Source organism: Phaseolus vulgaris, chromosome 9 (assembly GCF_051622355.1).
Source record: "Phaseolus vulgaris cultivar YP4 chromosome 9, ASM5162235v1, whole genome shotgun sequence".
Taxonomy (NCBI): Eukaryota; Viridiplantae; Streptophyta; class Magnoliopsida; order Fabales; family Fabaceae; genus Phaseolus; species Phaseolus vulgaris.
The window spans coordinates 18,376,144-18,399,537 of record NC_143506.1 but is presented as its reverse complement, the minus strand read 5'-3'; the positions used below and the strand labels follow the sequence as shown (position 1 = coordinate 18,399,537).

The 23,394-nt window shown below is 28.0% G+C and overlaps 1 protein-coding gene across 1 annotated transcript; it reads right to left on the bottom strand.

Moving 5' to 3' along the window:
• Window positions 1-299: 299 nt before the first annotated feature.
• Window positions 300-4,063, bottom strand: LOC137821997 (indole-3-pyruvate monooxygenase YUCCA6). Its single transcript, XM_068626836.2, has 4 exons — window positions 2,834-4,063; window positions 1,757-2,005; window positions 1,348-1,470; window positions 300-1,239 (listed from the first exon to the last, which is right to left on the bottom strand). Exons 1-4 carry the CDS (start codon window positions 3,524-3,526, stop codon window positions 1,015-1,017), a joined length of 1,290 nt encoding a protein of 429 aa, XP_068482937.1. The 5' UTR covers window positions 3,527-4,063; the 3' UTR covers window positions 300-1,014.
• Between the last annotated feature and the right edge of the window lie 19,331 nt (window positions 4,064-23,394).

Here is a 23,394-nt window from a genome sequence, read left to right as displayed (position 1 = left end):
GGGTGGTTGCTTGTGATTGATGGAAAAAGCCAGCACCACATATGGCTTGTTGCATTCACTTCTCGATGCTTGAATTGTTTATGGGAGTGTGAATTTAATGAAGTTGGTGAGTTGGTAATAAATGTGATAACAAATTCTACAGCAATTCTCTGAAATTAATTGTTTCTGGCTGTTTCCAAACGCACATTCTCAAGCTTCTGCTCAAAAGCGAGAGTGGTCCTGATTCCTACTTGGAATGAAATCATTTCGACAATGAAATTGCATGGAAGTGGTAATCAAAATGGTACACAATCTAGCACTTCATCCCAAGCTAAAACTTTTTTCCCCCTCTCATTTCATTAACTTTTGCTCTTTTTCTCCAAACTTTACTTACAAAATACAGAAAGATAACCCCAAGCCAAACTTTTAAGCGTCCAGAGAGAAAAACAACACAAAATCTCATACTCTATTTTCCTAAGAAAAAGGGAAAGAAAAAAAAGAAGGAAATATTGGTTAAACTGAAATTTCAGCCTTTTCAACCATGTCCTTTTACTCTGTTTCTCTCACTCTCTCTCTCTCTCTCTTGTAAGTCAAACCTACTTAAGAAAAAAAAAATTGCAATGTACAAAACGTACATAGAACCGAGGACCTAATCTAGGTCCCCCCCCCAAAGAAAAATCCACCCTCTTTCTTTCCTTCAAATTCAATTCAATATCTTCTTCTCTCAACTCCAAACGATTCCATCAAAATTAGGTTGAAGGGCATCAAAGTAAAATCCAAATTTTGCATTTTGCCCTCTTCACCCATGCATGGGCTATTGGAGGAGCATCATTTTGGAATTAGCATTGAACACATATGATAGCGTAATACCACCAAAAACCTCCGTTCCCATTTATCTACCACCTTCAATCTCCTCCTCAAAAAATGTCTTCTCTTTTTGCCTCTTAGCCAAAACCCAAACATCATTTATGATTTTCTTTCTTCGATGGAGCTCTTCTCTCGTAACTTAGCCAAAACCAAACTAAGCAGCAGCCACTATGAATTTGTTTGCGGCAAGTGTGAGCGTGCAAAAGCAGTTCTATGATTTGCCTCAGCTTCCCAACACTTTTCAATTTCTTGAGCTATTCTCTTTGCGTCCATGGATGCACCAAGTAGTCCCTTTTTGGTAAACCCCACAGCATAAAGACCATTTTTACCTTTCCACCCGTTTGGAAATGGCATCATAGGGTACCCATCTTCCTTAGAGAACATATCTTCTTCCTACACAATTTCCAACAATTTAAAATTTTCAGAATTTTCGAGTCACTGAAAAAACAAACATGTTGTATTTAATACAAGAAGAAGAACGGGTAAGTGTCATGTGTCAACCTTAAGCCAATAGGGCACATTGCTTTTGTAACCAGTCGCCAATATGATTGCATCATAATTCTCTGTCCTTCCATCCACAAATTCCACTGTGTGACGTTTAAGCCGCTTAATGCCTGGACGTACCTACACCAATTTTCAGTTTCACACACACTCAGATTTCATTTCTGTCTTTGATTTCAAACAACCAGGAAAGCAATTAACCCCACCAAACGTGATCAAAACAGTGATTAGAGATTGTTTATGCAGCAGTTGATGAAAAGCAAAGGAAAAAAATTAGGTAGCAGCAGCATTTAGAAAAGAGGTAACTATGTGTGTGGTGTAGGTAAGTAAGTAAATAAGATGTTTGCTGTGGTGTGAGGATTGAGATTAAAAAGGAAAGTTGAAATTGATTTGATAAAAAGGGAAGTACCTTAATGTCTCCACCTTTAATCTTGGCAAGGGTACCCACATCTAGCACAGGGGTCTTTCCTGACATGTTTTTGAGTTCGAGGGGACCCAAACACGGTCGATCCAATCCCAATTCAGAAGTGTCACCAAGCATAAGCCATGACACCATTAGCAAGAATCGATCGACAAGTCGCATGGGTAACCACTTCAGCAACCACATGGACAACCCGAAAGTTGATTTTCCCAGCATCTCTCGTGGTAGGACGTGTACCTTAACCAAACCAAACACACCATTTTTATTAACCAACACTTTTTTTATTCTAGTTACCACCACAGTAAGAAAATCAAAAAATATGTAAAAGGAATCAACTTCACTCTTTAGCTTCAAAAAACAAAAGGTGGGAGTTCATACACCACGCCTTTCAGCTATTGATTTTTTTGGGAAAGCCATTAGAAATTAATATAGAAATAGGAGAAAAAGAATTTGGTGCTCCAAATAATGAAAAAATCACTCATCACACTCACACCTATGGTGCGCGTGCTTAATTAAAAAAATAAAAAAACCAGGAAAGTGCAAGATCAAGTTTTAAAGGCTTGTGTTCATCAAAAGAATAATAGTATTTGTTTTTTAGCAAACCATTGGAACTTGAAGCCGGGTGATGCAGGAACGAAAGTGTTGTAGAAAACCCAAATTTGTGGACTGATTAATTAAGTTTTTATTGTTTCAGAACGACACGGCGCTTGCAAACTCGTTTTTCTGATTGCAGCGAGTGATGTGAGAGTTTATATAGGAACCGTGAGCATTATATTATATGGAATTTTTTGCATGAGAAAAAGAGAAAGAAAAATAAAAAGACCCCATCTAAGGTTTTGCAAGCGAAACATGACAAAAGTCACAACACAACGCGATTAAAAAAGCGGAAATCAGAAAAGTTAGCGTCTTGTTGTGAAATAAATCAGAAAGTTTCTCATATTAAATCAGAAATTATTCTAAGTAAGGAGGGACATGAACTTTGGGAAAGAAAAAAAAAAAAGAGAGAGAAAAGCTGGTACATTTTTATTTTTTATTTTGAGAGGCAAAGAGATTCGGAGTTCTTACTGTGTCTCTGACGACAAGTGAAGGAGTAGCATTATGGTTGCAAAGATCTAAGCAAACTTCCATTCCAGAATTTCCACACCCCACCACCAAAACCCTTTTCCCTCTGAACTCTTCTCCACTCTTATACAAACTCGTGTGTCTTATGGGCGCACCAAACTCTTCCACACCTTCTATATCCGGCACCACCGCCTCGGCATTCTCGCCGGTGGCCACGATCAGCCACCGGCACATGTACTCCGTGGTGTTCTCCGCCTTGTCGACGGTCTTCACCCTCCACAGCGCGAGTTTCGCGTCAAACTCTGCATGCTGCACCGTCTCATTGAAGCTTGGCTTAATTTTGAACCTTTGCGCGTAAGTTTCCAAGTACTCTACGAACTGTTGCTTGGAAGGGTATGTGGGGAAGTGAGAAGGGAAGGGCATGAAGGGAAGCTCGCAGAATTGCTTTGGTAGGTGAAGGCGTAGGCGATCATAGGTCTTGAGCTGCCACAGAGAAGCTATGCAATTGGATCTTTCTAGAATCACACTTTCGATGTTCTTCTCTCTCAGACATGCTGCTGCTGCAAGCCCTGAGGGCCCAGCTCCTACTATCACAGGCCCTTCCACCCACACCGTTGTAGAAGAAGAAGACGATGACTTGTTGAACAAAGGGTCATGTGCTTGCTTTCCCTCTATTTCTCTCATGCAATAGTCCATCAAGAATGCAATGAACAACAACCAAAAACCAACCAACCAACCAAACAAAACCACAATTCTCTTCTATACCAGTATCCCCAAGGACTAAACTTCTCGAGACTCAGAAATGGAAAAAAAAAGTGTATGTAACTGAGTATTTCCAAGAATTAGTCTTTCTGACCCAAGAGTCAGGTGAAGTTTGAGAGACACAAAGAAATGGGTAACAAGAAAGCTCTTTCTTTCTCTCTCTATAACTCTTTCTAGTCTTGGTTTGTAGAAGAATTAGGGTGAGGGAAGTGGTAATTTTTGGAGGCTTATCTAAAGGAGGATTAGGCTTGTGTGAAAACAATTCCCGTGAAAATTGGAGTGGATTAAGAGGGTGTTATCCTGTAGCAAGAATGATAATTTCTTCTCTCACTACGTTATAGAGTGTGTGTGAGTTATATGGTTGAATATGAAGGAGAGTTAAGCGGGAGGATGAGCACCAACTACGGGGCTAAATCAGCATTCATCACAGAGAGAGAGACTGAGAAGGATGTATATATATATATATATATATATATATATATATATATATATATATATATATCTATCTATATATATATATATTGTATTGCATGATAGAAGGAATTTATATGGACGAAATCCAAGTGGTAAAAACAGAAGCAACTATGGTAGGGACATTTTTTATATAATAGTTAAGTGTATGTGTTGTTGTTGATTTTAAGTAAATAAATGCACATAGTTTTGGTGGCAAATTAAAGTTGGAAGAGCAATTTACAGATTTAACCTCGCATCATCATGAAGAGGTACGTCACTGTGTTCGTCAATATTGATTAGGGGAGATTGATTAACAGTAAGTGGATTGAAGAGAATGATTATTCGGTGTGAATTTGTTAGCAAATATATGAGCTTCAGTTGAACGAGTTGGTTTTGTTTTAGCAGAGAAAAATCTAGAAATAATAGCTTGCGGAATGTGGAGTGACTCAGCTTCACCTCGCTCGTTTCTAAATTCTATCCCACATCTAACCACGCACAATACCCTCAAACTTTTAATTTTCATTATTTTTTAATTATAATATTGCTTTTAAAAGAATTATACAATTTTATGATAAACCATTTTAACTTGTAAATATTGTTTATTCTCATTACTTTTAAAGGTCCAAACAAATTTAACGTATTTATAATGTAGCATAGACATTAAAACTACGGACACGAAAATACGTATAATTTCTATTCGGAGACACAAATTTATATATTATATAATTATAAATTATATAAATTGACAATAAATATTTATATACATAAGTATGTTCTAGATTATTTTTTGAAACAGAAAAATGTTTTTCATAACTGATTCAAAATGATTTGTTTCTTATTTTTATAATTATAATAAAAATGTATACAATAAGTTTGAGTTTTTAGAAAATTAATGTATTTTTCCTTTTTAAGATTGTGTTAAAATCGTATTAGAATTATAAAAAATTCAACAAATACTTTTTGAATTGGATACTTCACGGATATGTGTCATGTCCTATAAGTGTCATAGAAGTGTCGGTGTCCGACACAAGTATTGGACACTGACACGCCATTTAAGAAGAGTATCTCAATTTCATAATATTTATGTTAAAAAAAAATGGAAAGACCTTTGCGAAGAAAAGCTATAACAGAAGTAACTTAATATAAATGTTTTTTTACATTTATTATCATGTGATCACTTAAAAATTCTTTTATGAAACTAATGAATACACTACAGTAAATTTTGGGTCTATTGTCAATAAAAAACCCAACTTAAATGATAAATAGTCGACTCTAATTTGTAGTTAACGTTTATTTTTGTGTTGGTTAAAAAAACAACTTTTCACAAAATTATGACTTTTGCATCGATTTCTCAAAGTGGATACTATTAGTATTAACTAAATTTCCGTGAAGATAGACATTATATATTAAAATTAAATAATTATGAAAACACAATGTAAATTTGACCGATTTAAAAGTTATAAAATTATTTATTTATTAACAAATAGTGTTAGTTAAGATAATGCTAAATAAAATATATTTTTAATATTAATATAATTTGTATTAGTTTGAATGACAGTTATTTTTAAAAAAAAAAACTTATATAATGTCTCAATTTTTAACAAAATAAAAATAGAAAAAAGTTATAGTGAATGAATGAAATGATAACAAAATATGTATATGAAAGATACAGGGATGAGTGAGAGATGAGGGTGTATGAAGAAGATGATTGTGGGTGTATGAGATGAGTGTGAATGAATAAAATGATTGTGGACGGAAGAGACGAGATTTATATAAAAAAATGAGAAAAAAACATTATGAGTGAGGAGATTTATTATTTTTAAATATGAATTTTTAGATTAAAAATAATATATATTTTACATACACATTTATAGCATATAAACTATTATTGTTTTAGTTATAAATTATTATTGTTTTAGTTGAGACTAACTTAAATAAATATTAAAAATACATTATATTAACATTAATTAATGAGTATAAATATAATAGTGTCTACTTAACCAACGTTAACACATATTTTTTTTGTTAAAATTAACATATTTAATATTATTCTAGTTTATTAAGTGGAGTCTATTTTTTTAAAAAAATATTTAATATTATTAGAGTTGGTTAAGTCGAATCTAATATTTTTTTCAACATATTTATAATTATTAAAATATATTTTAATATTATTATAGTCGACTGACTCTGAGTATGTGAATTCTAATATTTTTTTAATATTAAAATATATTTAATATTGTTAAATTTGACTTAATAAAGTTTAATATTATTATTTTTTTAATATTTTGACATATCATTAAAATTTGTAATAATTTTATACATTATAAAAAATATAATAATTTTTCATATTATAATCGATTTAACAAAATTCTAATAATGTCTCATATTAGTCAATGTCAAATTTTAGAAGCTATCTTTGTGTTTTTTATATAGGGATATATTCATCATAAAATCAAATAGTTAAATCACAAATAGAAAGATTCAATTCATTAAAAAAAATATGATGAGAATATGGTGATATAATTATGAAAATTTTATTATGTTAATTATTGACATAATATATACTTATTTTAATATATGTAAATCTTTTTTTTCACTCAAAATTATTTTTAATGTTCTTTTTAAATCTCAATTAAAGTAATCAATATTCTCATTGTGTATTTTTCTAATCAATAGCATCTTGCATTCTTCCTTTAAGCTCCATGTGGCATAATATGTGTCGTTTTTGTTTAAATCACCACTCCCCTAATAATTTATTTTATAACTCTTTTATAGGCAACTTCCTCAACAATGATTTTTTCATGATGTTGTTTTGTTATTATAAAATAGAACAGAGATCATTAAAAGAGTGAAAGGAAGACAAAGGATATGACACTGAATATCTCTTCTCTTATTCACTTGAAATCAAAACAAATAGTCTGAATATATACAAGCAGTACACTCATTTTAGATCTAGGTAAAGAGAGAAATAATCAATCAATAAAGTGGATGTATTATGATTTGCAACTCATGTGTTTTGAGTATAATAGGTTAGGGTTGTAATTGTAAGGCATTGGGTGGTGAGAAAGCTAATCTAGAAAAAAAAAAATCTTGTATTGTAGATGGTGGTCCCTTGAGGTAAAGTTTAAACTTTTGTTTATCTCTCATTCATTGTGGTCTATTTTCCATTGGCTTTATTGAATGTTGCATTGTGGTGGAAGCACATGATGACATTATACAAAGAATAATATACATTTATTTTACGAGTTTGACATTACAAGTTTACCAAGGGTTAAATTGATGCACAACTTGGGGAGAAATATATCAGGGAAGAGATAACTCTTGTTGTGAATAATATAGACCCAAACAAGTGGTTTTACTTGAAGTTATTGCATATGATAAAAGAATACTTACAATGTGTTGAATTTTATTTGAAGAAATAGAGGAGGTGTGAGCAGAAAGAAATGATAGTTTGTTGATGTGGAGGTTGATAAGAAAGGAAAAAATGTCTTTCCTAAAATAAAGGTTGAAGATACATGTGACAGTATAGGTGGTGAAAATGGTGAAAATATATTTCCAATATTTAAAACAGAGTATTTGAATCAATATTTTGAATTCAAACTAGAGATAGTTTTGCATCAGTTGTAGAATTTAAAGATGCTATAGTAGAACCTGCATTTTTAAATAATAGAGATGTTAAGTTTAAGCGTGATGATAGAAGAAGTGTTAGGATCCAGTACAAACAAATAGTTCATAGTTTTTTTTTATATATTGTAGAATATAGGAGTTCAACTTATAGTATCAAGATCGAGCATTCATGTGGTTGGGTAAAAATGCACATTTTAAGTGGGTTGTCAAACTTGCAACTAAAAAAACGATAATGATGTTACATGGGAGAGCTAGAAAAAATGATAAAGTAAGGGTAGATGGCAAGCGGATCATTTATGATGAAGAGGATGAGTTTTAAGAGAATATTCAGATGTTGTGTTGGATATCCCACATCGATTAGAGATTAGAGTCTTTTATTGTATATAAGTGAGTGCAAACTTCAATCTTATGAGCTGATTTTATGAGATTGAGTTAGACTTAAAGTCAAAAAAAACACTTCAAGAAAATCATGAAATAAAAATCAATTTTCTATTGTTGTTAAATAGTTTTAAAATTATTTATGATTTTTTTTTAGTGAAATACTCATTATTAATTTCTTATATGTATTAACAATTAAGACACCAACAAGCTTAAGTTAAAAAAGACTAAAAGGATTATTATTAACCCATTTTCGAAGTTCTTACATGAATCTAGAGGGTTGCAAAATTGCATTCAAGACTGCATGTAGACCTATGTAACTCTTAACCGGTATCACTTAAAAAATGATTATGATGGACAATTTTCTATGTTGCTGTAAGAGATCCTAATGACTAGTATCTGCCTTTAACAGTTTTTTGTAGTTTAAATTGAAAGAAAGAAACATGAAAATGGATTTTAGAATCGCTCTTAATTGATATTAGTAATATTATAGAGAATGTTGAATATTTACAAGTAATCAACAACAATACTATAGAAAACTCATTGTTTTTATTTGTTTTAAATTTGATCGTCAATCTCACCGGTGCATACCTTCATATATCATATTACTTTCCTTTATCTTCCTTTATCGATAAAGGAAAATATAAGAAAATAAATTAGCATTATATTAAGAATGTTTGGATCCTTATATATAAACATATTAGTTCATAGCACATGCGGAAGAAATAAATAAATAATAAAAAATAGAATAAATAGAAAAATGAGACAAATAATTTTTTACGTAGGAAAACCTTTCTCAACTTGAAAAATAAAATCCACATACAGAAAATTTCTCCTTCAGGATAACACTTAATTTTATCTAATAAGGATGAAATACAACATCTCTCTAGCATCTCAATAGAATTTCTAATTTTACCATTATGGTGAATATCTACTCTCTCTTTTTCTCTCTGAGTTGCTCTTTTCACTCTTCATTGTTTTTTGCTCCATTGTAGATACAGATCTTGTGCATCATGTACCCATTGTAGATACAAAATGTTGTTTGCCACTGTCTTGTTGCCATTTTTCAAAAAATGAATTAATAAGTCGTTCCAAGTTCCAGATATGCAGTAAAATAAGCCACCCTTTTACATAGCCAAGTCTCTTTTACAGTGGTGAAACTCCTAAAATGCCTAATTGTAGTAGACATTCCTCTATATACCCCTGGTTTTTATAATATCAACTCTATAATCCTCTAAGAAGGAATATACAAAAAAACAGGTTGTATCACACACTCATTGATTGATAAAGGGCCATCATACACCGTACATGATTTAAAAAAACACCAGGCTAGCATAAAACACCATCCCAATAATGTCATACCTGAAACTCCTGCACTTTGTGCTAAAACAAATACTAGCCAAAACATCAGTTAAAGCATAAATAAGAACTGTGACAGCAAGAATAGTGTACCTTATTTCACTTACCCCAAGTTTTTGACACATTCAATTAGGTTTACGTACCAGTTTGATATGTGAACCTATAGATATAGTGTGTTTATTCCTAATCCATGCACAGATTGATGGTTACATCTGAATCCTTCTCCTCTCCTTTTCACCAAAGTTGATTGGAAAGTGTGAGAAGAAGAAGGAAGTTCCATGATCCCTTTGCATCTTGCTCCAACTATTCCCAGCCCCACGTTATTTTGTGTTAGCCACGTGATGCACAGATTGTGTTAGCCCAAGTTAACTAGTCAACTTAACTGGGTACAAATGACATTTATTTATCTACCAAAACTTCATGAAAGTTTGTTGAAGGAACTCACTCACAAATCTTATCGGTTCTCGAACAGGTTTGGAACCTAGAGAATGATTGCTCCTGCTTCCACCTTCGGTTGGTCTACGTTGCTTCAAGATCTCTACTAATCCTTCCTTCTCTCGATCGTCCTGCTCCACAAGCGGGGGTGACACCTGTAGAAGGCACTCCAAAGCTCAAATCAGTGGGGGTGTCAGCACTCAAATGTCAAAGTACTGTAGATAATGATGTACCTTTCTCCTTGAAATGCGTGTTATTTATATTACTTTGATGAACCTTCATTGGTAGGCCTGATTAAGGAATTGACTCGTGTTTAGGATTGTGTTAAACAACTCTTAACCACAGATTAATCCAACTGACTTAGTCGGTCGGTCACACGACCCTCCTACAATGGTCTAGGTGGAAATTCGGTACGAGTTCTGACCGACTCACTGAGTCGTCCACCATACCGGTACATTATCTTATAGTAATAAGAACTTCCAAAACTGACAACTACAAAACACTTTCAAAATATGATATCCATATTAACATATATATTAATGAAACAACTTATGAATAGTTAAAAGTAGTGCTTCTTATAAGTATTTCTTTCTCAAAAACCTAAACGTAATAATGGTTAAAGATGTTTGCATTTTCGATTTCAAATACATCTTGTATATTTTCATGAAAGTTTTATTTATTTATAGTTAATTTTTTGGATGATACCATAATCATCATTTTTAAATTTATTTCTTGTAGACAATGTTTATATTAATAAAGATCGTTATTGTTTTCTATATAGTCCATTATTATTCCAAGAAAGTATGACCAAAACATTGAATTAAAGAGGATTTTACTTGTACACCTACTTAATTATTAAAATCTAGAAGATTTTAAAAGCGATATTCATAAGTTTAAAGTTATTTATTGTAATTGTATAGATAAAGCGAACATAGATAATATATGAGATTGGTTATAATAATTGTTGTGGTTGTTCTTAGTTCGTTTCTTGCTCCTCAGTGTTTCACTCTTTCAGATTTCAAGACTCCTACTCCTTAATTTTTCAACACTCGATTGGGAGTTAACCTGTGTGAAAGGTTCTCCAACTATCAAGTAAGTATTATGTGTTAAGAGTGTATGGTGGAACTGATCAAAAGCGTACTTTACTCCTTGTAAAGAGTTTATTTATAGTGTTTACTCAGGGTCCCTTTGTTGTGATGGACCGAATCTATCAAATATCAGTGTTAACTGATTTTTAGGGAAATTTCCTAATTTATAGGGAGATATATTTGGAGAATATCTCCAATAAATAAGTGTTAACGGATTACTTGAGGGTATCATCTGAATTTGATGGAATATGTAGAGAGTTTCCAAAACTATCGCAATTGTCATTGACTGAGTAACTTACATGTATTTTAATACAGTCGTCGGTCATCGAGATCGAGTGACTAGACTGTAAGTAAGTTTTACAAAAAATTAATTGAGATAAATCTAAACACTAATTTTTTTTTAACCATTAATACACATTTTATATATATATATATATATATATATATATATATATATTCTCATAAAACCATTAAAAAACTAAAAGAGAAAGTTAGAATACCGAGATAATGAAGAGAATTTACTCGCTGATTTTTTTAATTAGCGTATGATAACAAAAAGCTTGACTATATAAACTATATTTATTAATTAAAAAAACGTGACTTGTACAAAAAATAAAACTCTATTATTTTAAAATATATAAATTTAAAAAAAGTGATAAAAATAATAATCCAACCTTATGGAGAGGGTAAACTGATAATATTATTGTTACAATTTAACTCATGCTCATTCAAACTATTATAAAATTTAGGGTAGGCTGTTTAAGTTTTATTACGTTTACTTTTTTTTTAATGTAAAACAATTTCACTTAAAAAAAATTATTAAATAAAAACTAGTTTTAGTGATAAAAATAATTAAGTACTATATTAACTAAATTAAATACTATTTTAAAAACTAATAAAAAATTTTGTTTTTAAATTAATTTTTGTTATTATTAAATAATTTTTAAATTGATATATAATTATCTATCAAAGTTTTAACTATCAATTATTTAAATTTTAAATTTGGTAGAAAAATTTTGGTAGCTAATTAGATATTAATTTATAAACTATTTTAATAATAATATAAAATAATTTAGCAATTAATTTTTTTTTAGTTTATAAAGTGATCTTTAATTTAGTTAATATAATAATTAATTATTTTTTTCTCTAAATTAGTTTTTATGATTTTGTTGTAGTGATTGTTTTTATTTAAAGGTAAGTTTAAATAGCGTCAATTATTATATTTTTAATCATGTCCTTTTGTCACCTAATAAATAATTTTTTACTGCTACTTCCTCTTGTTGCCTTGATTAATAGTGTAATCTTCTTAGATAATTCAAAATATATCTATCCATTTTATCTTCACTAAGTGAGATTCAAAAAAATCCACAAAGATTCTATTTAGTCCAATTTATTAATTATTTTAACTTCATTTTTTATATTTATATATTTAAATTTTATATATTTACATTTTAATTAGAAGGGATTAAGCTTGGTATAAGATAAGTTGGTTCATTAAGACCGTATTTACTTCTCAGGAAAGAAATAAAGATGATGAAAATATACAAGAAATAAGTTGAGAGAAAAAAATAGATAAAAAAACAAAATTAAACATTTAATTGTTTGGTAAAGTACAAATATGTAAGGAACAACTTTGACGTGTAAATTGAATCAAACAGGTCGAAAAAGGTTTAAATTTTCAAAATAATCTAATGATTTTTTTAAAAAAATTCCTTAGAAAATTAAAGTATTATTTGTCATTTTATTTTAAAAATTATTATATATTTGACTTTTTTTTGTATATTTTGAATGTTAAAAACTTATATACATAAATTTTTTAATTTTTTTAGTATTATTCATTATTTCTATTATTTTATTAATATCGACTCGACTAGTGAACCTCTTGAAGTAGAGTGTTTTGACTGGTTCAATAATCATTACAATTTTCAAAACGTAGATAAATAAAAATAAAATATTTTAAATTTTGTGTAGTTTAATTGATTTAATATAAAATAAGAAATAAAATAAATGAATGAATATAAATATAAAAGATTCTAAGTTAACTCTTTTACTTTCTATTTTCTTTTATTCTTCAACTAAACAAATAAAAATAATTTTCTTCCTCTCATCCTCTCTTCTTCATCTAACATCGGGTAAAAACTCAATTGAAAGAAAATGTGAGTCGGTTTAATTTACCTTAATATTTTCCTATCTTTTTATTGAACCGGAAAATCACTCATTTTGTTATGTTTACCAAATATAAAATAAAATATAATCTTAATTAATTTTTTATAGGAAAAATGCACATGAGCAACACACAGTCACGAATCAACGGTAGAAAATAAACAATACAGATTTAACGTGGTTCGGTCGTCAATTGCAACCTACATCCACACGACCAACTCTTAAGTTTTATTTGTCTCCTGCGTACAAAATTATAAGCACAATGATCTCTTTAAATAGAGATAAGAAGTTCACCCACTAAACATGATGTCTAGTCCCAACAATTTTATCTCATTTTAATAAATTATTTATATAGTATATTTTAAGAGATGTTTTCTTTTTAATGTAAATTTTTAGAAAGAAAGTTATTCTTAACAAAATTAGTAATTTGAATAATATTAGTTAAAGTAAATATTCTTTTATTCGTCTTATATTTTAGAGTGGAAAAGGTATACAGAATAAAAATTGACTAGAAGAAGTATATGTTATGAGGACAAATTAATGGTTTTAGCATTTAAGGTATATTTAGTATTCTTTAACTAATATCTTCTTATTAGTTAACATAATTTGCTGTCGATATATATATATATAAATATTACAATTTTGAATGCATGTTATTTATATTCAGCTGACATGAATTACTCACGAGTAAATAGGTTTTACACATAAACTATCTATATATTAAAAGAATGAAGATAAACATGATTTAGTCAAAGAAATTAAATTAAAACACATTAAAAATGGGAGTGTTAGCATTAATGGCATAGTTTTGTTGAGAGTAGAGAGTAGGTGAGAGAGAGAGAGAGAGAGGGTTTCTCCGTAGTCCTTTGAGGTTGACAATTCTGAGCCAAAATATTATCATACTTTACTCTTCAATTCAGCTTTCCAATTAATTAGTTCTGCCATTTTTTTAGGGTAGGCCAATTATTTGTGCTATTAATCAACTCTTCACTTCTTCAGAAATTCTTAGATCATCCATTTTTGGAAAAACTATCATTTCTTCTCCTGTCATTGCCTCAACTTTAATGTCTTGTGGTAAATGTCGTTACACTGCAATTCAATGTGCTTCAAAGCTTTTCTATACCATACAGATTCTCTTCTATTTTTACACCAAGTTTTAAGAGCCTAATTTTATTTTATTTTTTAAAATGAAGCGTTTTATGATAAAATATTTTATTTAGGTAAGAAATTTAAAGAAATTTAAAGGAATTAAAATTTTAAATTTTCATTATATTAGAGTAATTAGATTGTTTAAAATTAGGGTTTAGGATATTTGAGTATTTGTCTTGGTTAAATTAAAGGTTTGGTCGTGGATTACTTCCAAAATCACATACTCAGTGTATTTTTTCTTTTTTGACTGTGTCTTTATCTTTTGATTTGTATGAGGTTGGTTTTTTTTTATGTATTATTTCAGGTGTCTTGATCCTTTTATTTGTATGAGTGTTTTTAAAGGTGTTTGTTGGGTTACTAAAGGTGTCAACCTAACTAAGATATCAAGTTGCATAATAATGTCTAACATAAACGTTTTATATATAAAAAAAGGTGTTTGTTGGAGCGTTTTGGTCTGGTTGGAGAGGCTAAGGGTAATTGTTTTGTATAAGGATTGGATCATCTTGAAGTAGTTTATATTTATTTATTTTTTCTTGTCAAAAGATAAAGATATTATTTAAAATTAGAGAATTTTAAATTTGAAAAAAAAATAAAACATTTAAATTTTTCATATTCTCAAATTCATGTTTTTGTAAGTTTTCATTAACTCAATTTTAATTTGAGTAACACCGAAATATCAGAATAATTTAAGTTAATATTGACTACATTTATTTTATTAATTAATAAGAATTATTTTGTAATTTAAGTTGTTAGAAATTTTTCTTATGAATCACTATTATTTCTTACTTATTAATTAAAATTTTATTGATCAATATCGTGGAAAAAAATTCTACCAACCCTACAAGGAAATCATCAAATAAAAACCAATTTTTAAAAACAAAATAATTAGTTGCAATAGTAACTAAATTAAAGATATTTTAAGGTTTCTATTATTGTTAAATGGTTTCTAGATTGGTTAGCAACCAAAATTTTTCTACCAAATTTATAATCTAAATAATTGGTAGTTAAAACCTTGGTAATTAATTAGATACTAATTTAGAAACTATTTAATAATAATAGAAACTAATGTAGAAATATATTTTTTTTAGTTTCTAAAATGTTTTTTAATTTAGTTACTATTACAACTAATAATTTTAATTTATAAAAATTGGCTTCTATTTAATGATTTAATGATTTTATTGTAGTGATTACAAATATGAATTATATATTTTTTTTAATAAATCTTTGTCATAATTATTTCTTTATTCATACCTGTTCTTTTTATCGTGAAAAAAAAATGTTATTCTTTGTTAATAGTTTACTAAGATTTATTTTTATGTTAATAAAAAACTTTCATCCAATAAATTCGAAAATTTGTTAATCAATATTAAAAAATAAGTTGATAAGAAAAATCTCCAATTATCAACATTGTAAAATTGTAAAAATAACATTCACCAATATTGATCTATATAATTGTAATCAAACTGAAAATAATCTTGATTAATGTCCATTAAGAAAATAAATTATAAATATTAAATAAAAAAAATCATGAACTTTAATCAAAGAATAACATCAATCAGGATGAACTATAAAAATGTTCAATATTCATATTTTTATATTTTTAATAATTACTTTATATTTAAATAATTTTTGGATTTGGTGTTAAAGGAAATATTTTATCCAAATAAAATTTCCTGAAGTTGAATTATCTTATCTAAATAAAGTATTTTAAAAAATAAAAAATCAATTCAAATTTAATGTATTTAAATATATCAAAATTTATAAAATTCTCTGTCCAATCATGATATATAATTAAAATTAAAAAAAATTGTGAAATTCAATATAAATGGATGGGATTCATTCTTGACAAATTAGTGTTTTCTGAATTGGGTTTGGTTTTATCATTTGTCTTTCTCGAATATATTGATTTGATGTTTAACCTTTGAATTAATGAACCTTTTTCAAATAAATGAACAAGTGATGAATATTTCATAAGCAAATTATTGGTACCCACCTAACAGATTTTTTAAAATAATTGAAAGTATTACACTATGTTTTCTGACAAATGACACATCGTTGGAAGTTATGCTAACTTTAATTTTAGCATTTTTTTTTCTTATTAGATATATACCAATACAGGTAGAAGGGTACCAACAAGTACCCATACTATAATTTCAACATTTTCAGATATTCATTTATTCTTATAAGAATTCTTATATACCAATATTCTACTGTGACACTAAAAGTAACTATCAACGCTGAATCACACTTTTAAAAACCAAGAAATTATAAAAAAGTAAAAAACAATTGAAAATTGAATATTAAAAACTTAAACGATCGAAAAAAACACAAACAACTATATAAGGTCATAAATTTCTTTCTTTTGACCAAATTTATAAAACCTTCGTTGCCGTATTATTTTGTTAGGTTTCCTTCCTAATAAATTTAAACGCAGTCTTTCTTTAGAAATTTGATGAAATTTAAGTTTAACTCAACTTCATAAAATCGATTTCTCATCGATTTTTAGTTGGGATCTCTAATATACATTCCTCACGTCGAGAGTGACAGCTCGTGCGTGGGACAACATATTATAGGTGATTAAATAATCGTCTGAGGGTGACATGATAAGTCCAACAAACACTCGTTAAAATAGACTTTAAATGCCTCTGATAACATATTACAAAGTGAACTTTAAGTATAACTCAATTCCATAAAACTGGTTAGGGAGATAAGATTTGCACTCACTTATATACAATGAAATATTTTTAGATCAATACAATAGTTAGGATTTTTCTTAGCAATGTTGAGACGACTAATTTTCTATTGATATCAAATGAGTTATTTTATTGATGTTAATATGAGTATTTTTTATTTATATTATTAATATTTGTTATTATTGTTGTAAATTACAGTTAAGCACATTACACCCTAATTAGGTTGATTTTCTATGTGAAGAGTGCAGTGAATACCATGGAACAGTCTACCATTCTGTTTAGAGATTTTTATCATTTTCCAAAAAAAAAAATATATTAAATTTAAATTACTTTTATTGTAATGTGTTTTTTTTTATATAAGGTAATTTATTTTTTAAAATTTAAATTCCTTTTAAATAAAATATTTCAATTATCACTTAATACAAAATTACCAAATCAACATTTTAGATGAAAAAAAGAAACTTTGACTGAAAAATTTGTTGATATTCACTACTTAGAGAATTTTACCATTTAAAAAAAATATATTAAATTTAAATTAATTTTATTGTAATGTGTTTAATTCTTTATAAGGTAATTTTTTTCTAAATTTTAAAGTATTTCAATTATCACTGACTACAAAAATTACCAAATCAACATTTTAAATATAAGAACACAATTGTTATAAATTTTAACCGATAAATTTGGTTGATATTCACATAGAAATAGTCTCACTCACTGATATTAGTTGGAAAAAATCAAACAGATATCAATCGATAAAAATAGTTGAGTTATGTAGTCAAATAAATAATCTTAAGAATGTTAGTTAGAAAACAATTCATATCAATATTAACTAAAAAATCTAACTTACATTACATTAGTTAAAGAATTGTTTTATTAGTGTTGATACAAAATCCTAAGTAAAATCGCTCAAACAATAGTTTTATCAATGTTAATAAAAAAAATCATGATTAATATTTGTATTAATCCATATTTTAAGGGGTGTTGGTTAAAAATAACCCCGAATTACATAAACTAAATACATGTTTACTATAAAAAAAAAATTGATATCAACTAAAAATATTGTTAATGTGGAAGAAAAATTACAACTGATGTGATTTAAGAAATATAATTAGTTTATATATGCAAAGAGAGAAAAAATGATTCCTAGTTGAAAAATAGTTACAATGTGAAATAAACATCAATCAAAGTATATAAAAATAATAATAATATTACTCATTAACGTTTAATTTAAGTTGAGTTCACAATATCTCAATCAAATCAAATCAATAATATCTTAATTGAAATAAGTTAAATAGAAAACATGAAGATAAGAAAAAGTTTCAATTTAGTCTGTTTTTAGAATTCTTATGAATACCAATATATAGTTTTTGTTAATATATGAGTTTTGGTCTAGTCTCTTCATATTTTTGATTTTTTTTCTTTTTTTAATAATATTTTTTTCATGTGATGGCAAATGATTGTTGTTACTTGAGGTGTCAGTCTAGCTGAGATGTCAAATTGCATACAAAAACATAAATTAGAAAGAAAATAGAGTACAAATTTTTCAAATACTTACTTTTTTTAGATGAATTTTAAAATTTTATAATTTTAAATATTCAAATTAATCTACACTTTCAAATTCTTTTAAATTTTTCTATTTAAAATAATATATTTTTATAACATATTTCAAATATTTTATAAAAAATGTCACCCTATGAAAAATGTTGCTCTAAGCTTAAGATACTCAAAATAAAATGATAAAGCATGTGAATATTACACACATAAGTATACAGAGATGACAAAGTGGGTTGAGTCTCACGGGTCAACTTGTCAACCCGCCATCATTTAAGCAAGATGAGTTAATCTTTTGAATTTGCTAGTCTCTATTGAATTGGTATGCCTAATCCACCAATTTGTTGGGCAAAGACAAGGTGAGACCCTCCTTTATTTTTGGTATTTTTAAATAGGGATGTCATGTTTTTGAATGAAAATTAATTGTTGCCAATATTTTATATAAAACTTTATTTACACTAATTTATTTATTCATCATTTGATTTATTGGAGTATTGTTGATGTTTACTTTGTTTGGTTAGACATTAAACATTTTTTTGTTAGAATATTAAAGTTTGATTCGATTTTATTTTTCTCCCTTAAACTTTTATTGTCCAAAAGTAATAACAAGCACTATAATCAAATAAATAAGTCCAAAACAAAACAAAAATACACAAAAAATTAAAAATTAAAAAATATTATAAAGTAACGGTCCTAATTTGTCAATCCATCCTATCACGAAGCAGTTTACCAATTCCAACTCTTTATAACGTAGATTGGTCTATCCAACCCATCTCGTTTTTAGCAAGCTAAAAGTGGATCGGGTAAAAATGAATCATACTTACTTCGTCATTTTTTGCATAAAAGTTTTTATGTTAGACATCATTATGCAACTTGACATCTCAGCTAGGTCAATCAACAACAATCATCTCTCATCACAAGAAAAAAATATTATTAAAAAAAGAAAAAAGAAAGAAAATACAAAAATATGGGGTCACTATAATAAAACTCATATGCTAACAAAAACGATACATAGATAGACTATATCTATTCATAAAGAATTCTAAGAAGATACTAGATGGAAGTCTATTATACAATTTTCATAATCTTATATACAATATGCTTTTATTTATATAATTTTTTTTTTACCTGGTATCATTGATTAAAAAAGGTACAAAAAGTGTTTTTTAATAGATCTCTTCAATATATGCACATGCCCTTTCATAAAACCAAAACTAGTTGGATAGATAAGGCGATAATGACATGTTTAAAATTATATATATATATATATATATATTTAAATAATAATTATAATTTTAAATGTTAGATTAGCATTAAAAATATCAAAAGGTCGTAATCAATTAAAATTTAAATAATTTATTTTTCTACAATTGATTCTTCTTTCTTATGTTACAGTTGCATACACTCTCTTCGTGATTTTTATTATGATAACAAAACCAAATCACTCATTTCATTTTTTTTTTCTCCACATCCAGTAATAATTATATTTTCTTCTCTTTTTTCTCACATTTAATCATTTTCATATTCATTGTTAAATATCAAATTCCTAACATTACAATTTGTATGAATTCCTTCTTTTTCTCTCCTTCTTATGTACCTTACTCTAAACTATCTCCTTCTTATACTAATAGAATGTTTAGTAACATGGAGACTAATTAAACCTCATAAACGAAACCCCATGCAAGCAAGTTTGAAAAGGAGAAAGTTAATACAGTGTTTAATAACAGGAATTAGTCCATTTCAAATGAGAACTAATGAACCCTAATCTTCTAGAAACATTTTTATTCTCAAATATTCTATTAATGTGGAAGATTTTTCTAATTCTTAGTGAATTGGTTAGGGGAAAAGATGAAGAGGGGGTGTTAGCTTCTACGGTGGGGCCCATGAAAAGTTAGATCCAAAAGCCCAAATCAAGCATTGGGCTTCCTCGACCATGCGGGCTACCAGGTGGGCTCCAACAGAACTCAATCGGTAAAAATTTATTTACGCCAACTCTAGCGCGTGCGAGTCTATACTCTATAAATGATTGCTACATGTAAAAAGATGCTCAATTAAAATATTAAAAAAATAAATAGAATATGTATGATTAACGTAGATGTTACATCATAACTTATTATAGCCTTTGACTAATTTATTTTTATAATAATTACTTTAAAAGTCGTATCTAACGTTATTTTGTTTTTTATTGTTTGTGGAAGATTTTTACCGTTGATGCCACGCACACGTTGAAAATCATAAAAATAAATAAAAAAGAGTTGTAAAAAAATAGAATTGAATTGCATTAAAAATGAGAAGAAAAATATGATTCGATTTTTTGAGTTTTATGAGAAGTGGATGACGCGTATTAGCATTTAAGAAAATAAAAATCTGTCTTACCTGAACTAATGATTGTTTAATTAAATATTTTGCGCCTACTTTACCTAAGAACAATTAATATTGTCGCGTTAAGTTTATTTATTTACAAGAATTTGGTAGGTTTATTACAACATAGTCCACATAAAATAGAGTGCAGAGAGGGGCTTAAAAAAATGATTAATTTTCATACGCAACCTTTTTAGGTGACTGCAGAGAATGCATATCCAGATACATAGTACACACTTAATGGTGTTAATAAGCTATAATGACTTAGAACGTTCATGCGGGTAATTGTTGCACTCATATCCAACAAAAAATATTTAATTAGGTTTAGGTCCAGCACCATTTTTCAATTCAACCCACCTAATTCTAGTTTTTGCCTTTCGTTCCACTGCATTTGACGTCATAATAAATGTAATTATTGCATGTGTTTAAGAGGTTAAAAGTGATTGCGCCCATAATTATATATGCAAATCAAATCAGCGTGCGCATACTTGTACTTTAAGAGGGTTTAAGTAAATTTTATATTGCTGTTGCCTTCAACTTCACTTTGCTTATGCATTAAAAACCGAAAGCACAAGGAGATTATTATCCTAAATACTATTTAATATCTTAATTAGTAGTGAAACATCATACCAAATTGCATCTAATCATCATACAATTTAGTGGGGACGTGAGCAAAGGTGGTGATTATCTAAAGCTTGGTGGCTGCAGAAAGTCGCACATCAAAACGGGTCTGACCACTTTAATATTTAATCACCTAAACTATATCATTTTATTATTATTTTTCTTTTAATTTAGTCATTCTAATAATAGTTGAAAAAAATTATATTTTAAAAAAAATTTACATATCGAATAAAGATAAAGACGTCTCATAATATATAAATGAGTGATAACTTTACTGTATAAATTGATTTTACAAGGTTGAGATGTAGGCAGAGAAACTATTAGGCTATTCACTACAAGAAAATCATAAAATAGAAACTAATTTTAGAGACAAAAAATAATTAGTTGTTATAGTAACTAAATTAGAGACCATTATAGAAACTTAAAAAACTTTTGGTTTCTAAATTTGTATCTAATTAGCTATCAAGTTTTTTGCTACCAAATTTAGAATCTAAATAATTAGTAATTAAAACTTTGATAGCTAATTAGATACTAATTTATAAACTATTTAACAATAATAGAAACTAATTTAGAAACCAACAACTTTTTTAGTTTCTAAAATGGTCTCTAATTTAGTCATTATAACAACTAATTATTTTTTATCTCTAAAATTTGTTTCTATTTCATGATTTTCTTGTAGTAATTAGACTACTTATAAATATATAATTTCACGTACAAGTTGAAAGATCTCCATGTGAGAGAGATATTTGAGTTTCAGAGATAATGACTTAAAGTTCACTTCTTAATAACATCAATCTAATAAATATTTATTTTAATTTTTCTTTGTCTCACTCAAGTTTCATCTAAACTTCACTAACTATCGTATCCAAAGTCTCAACTTCACTAATTATGTTTCTTTCTTTGATTTGACCTTTTTTTCTTAAACCAAGCATGCTATAAGCATAAAGATAAGAAAAAGTTTGAAGCAATGTTATTTAAGAGAGAAGATCTGGCGTCAACTGTAACAAGCATGCATACGCGACGAAAGTAATAACTTCATTCTGAAGTTTCTTAATTAAGGATCACTTTGTAGCACTAATGATATTTTTGTTATTCGTGATTATTATGATTATTAATAATGAGTTGTTTTGTAAAGGTTTTAGAAGATGCTGTTAGAGGGAAAGTAGAAGGAAGGAACATTTGATTTTGATATTTGATTGAGTTAAGAAAGATGAAATGAAAGGTACAATATGTCGTTTTTAAAATTCATGTGTGGTGAGTATTGTTTAAGGCACAAAGAAATCAAATATCTTGTTATTGCTTAGTCTTTTTCCTTTTCCATGCTTTTCCATTTTCACTTTTTAAATTATTTTTGGGAGATGAACGTGTTGGCATCTAAGTGTGGAATTGTGTCTTGTTTCAAAATATGCATTGTTTTTCTCTTTCTCCTTTCTACACCTCAAAAGGCAACAACAATGGACTCCTAAATTCAATTAAGGAAGGTGTTGTTATATTCTTTTTTTTAAACATATTTTAGGATCTTCCAAATGGAAAACCCAATGCATTTAACCATGATGAACAATGAAAGAAATGCAAAAGTAAATTATTCCTTTCATTTTCCGTATCCAAAAGTTATCTTCTATGTTTTGTATAAACCCTCTCTTGAAAATACCATTTACATAAAGATTTTGCTTACATATGATGGTTTTTTTTTCTTTGATCATTATATTTAAATTTATCTCACACAATCTCTCTTGAGTTTAATTTTATTATATTGAATATTTTTTCTTATTTCAACAAAGTTGCACTTTTCTCCTTTCTGATTCAATTATTATCTTCAAGATTAGCAATTGAAATTATAATAATATCCTTAAAGGAGGTGAAGGTAACTTATAAAATAAGATAAGTCTAAGGTGTAATTTTATTAAGTTTTTAACAAATGTGT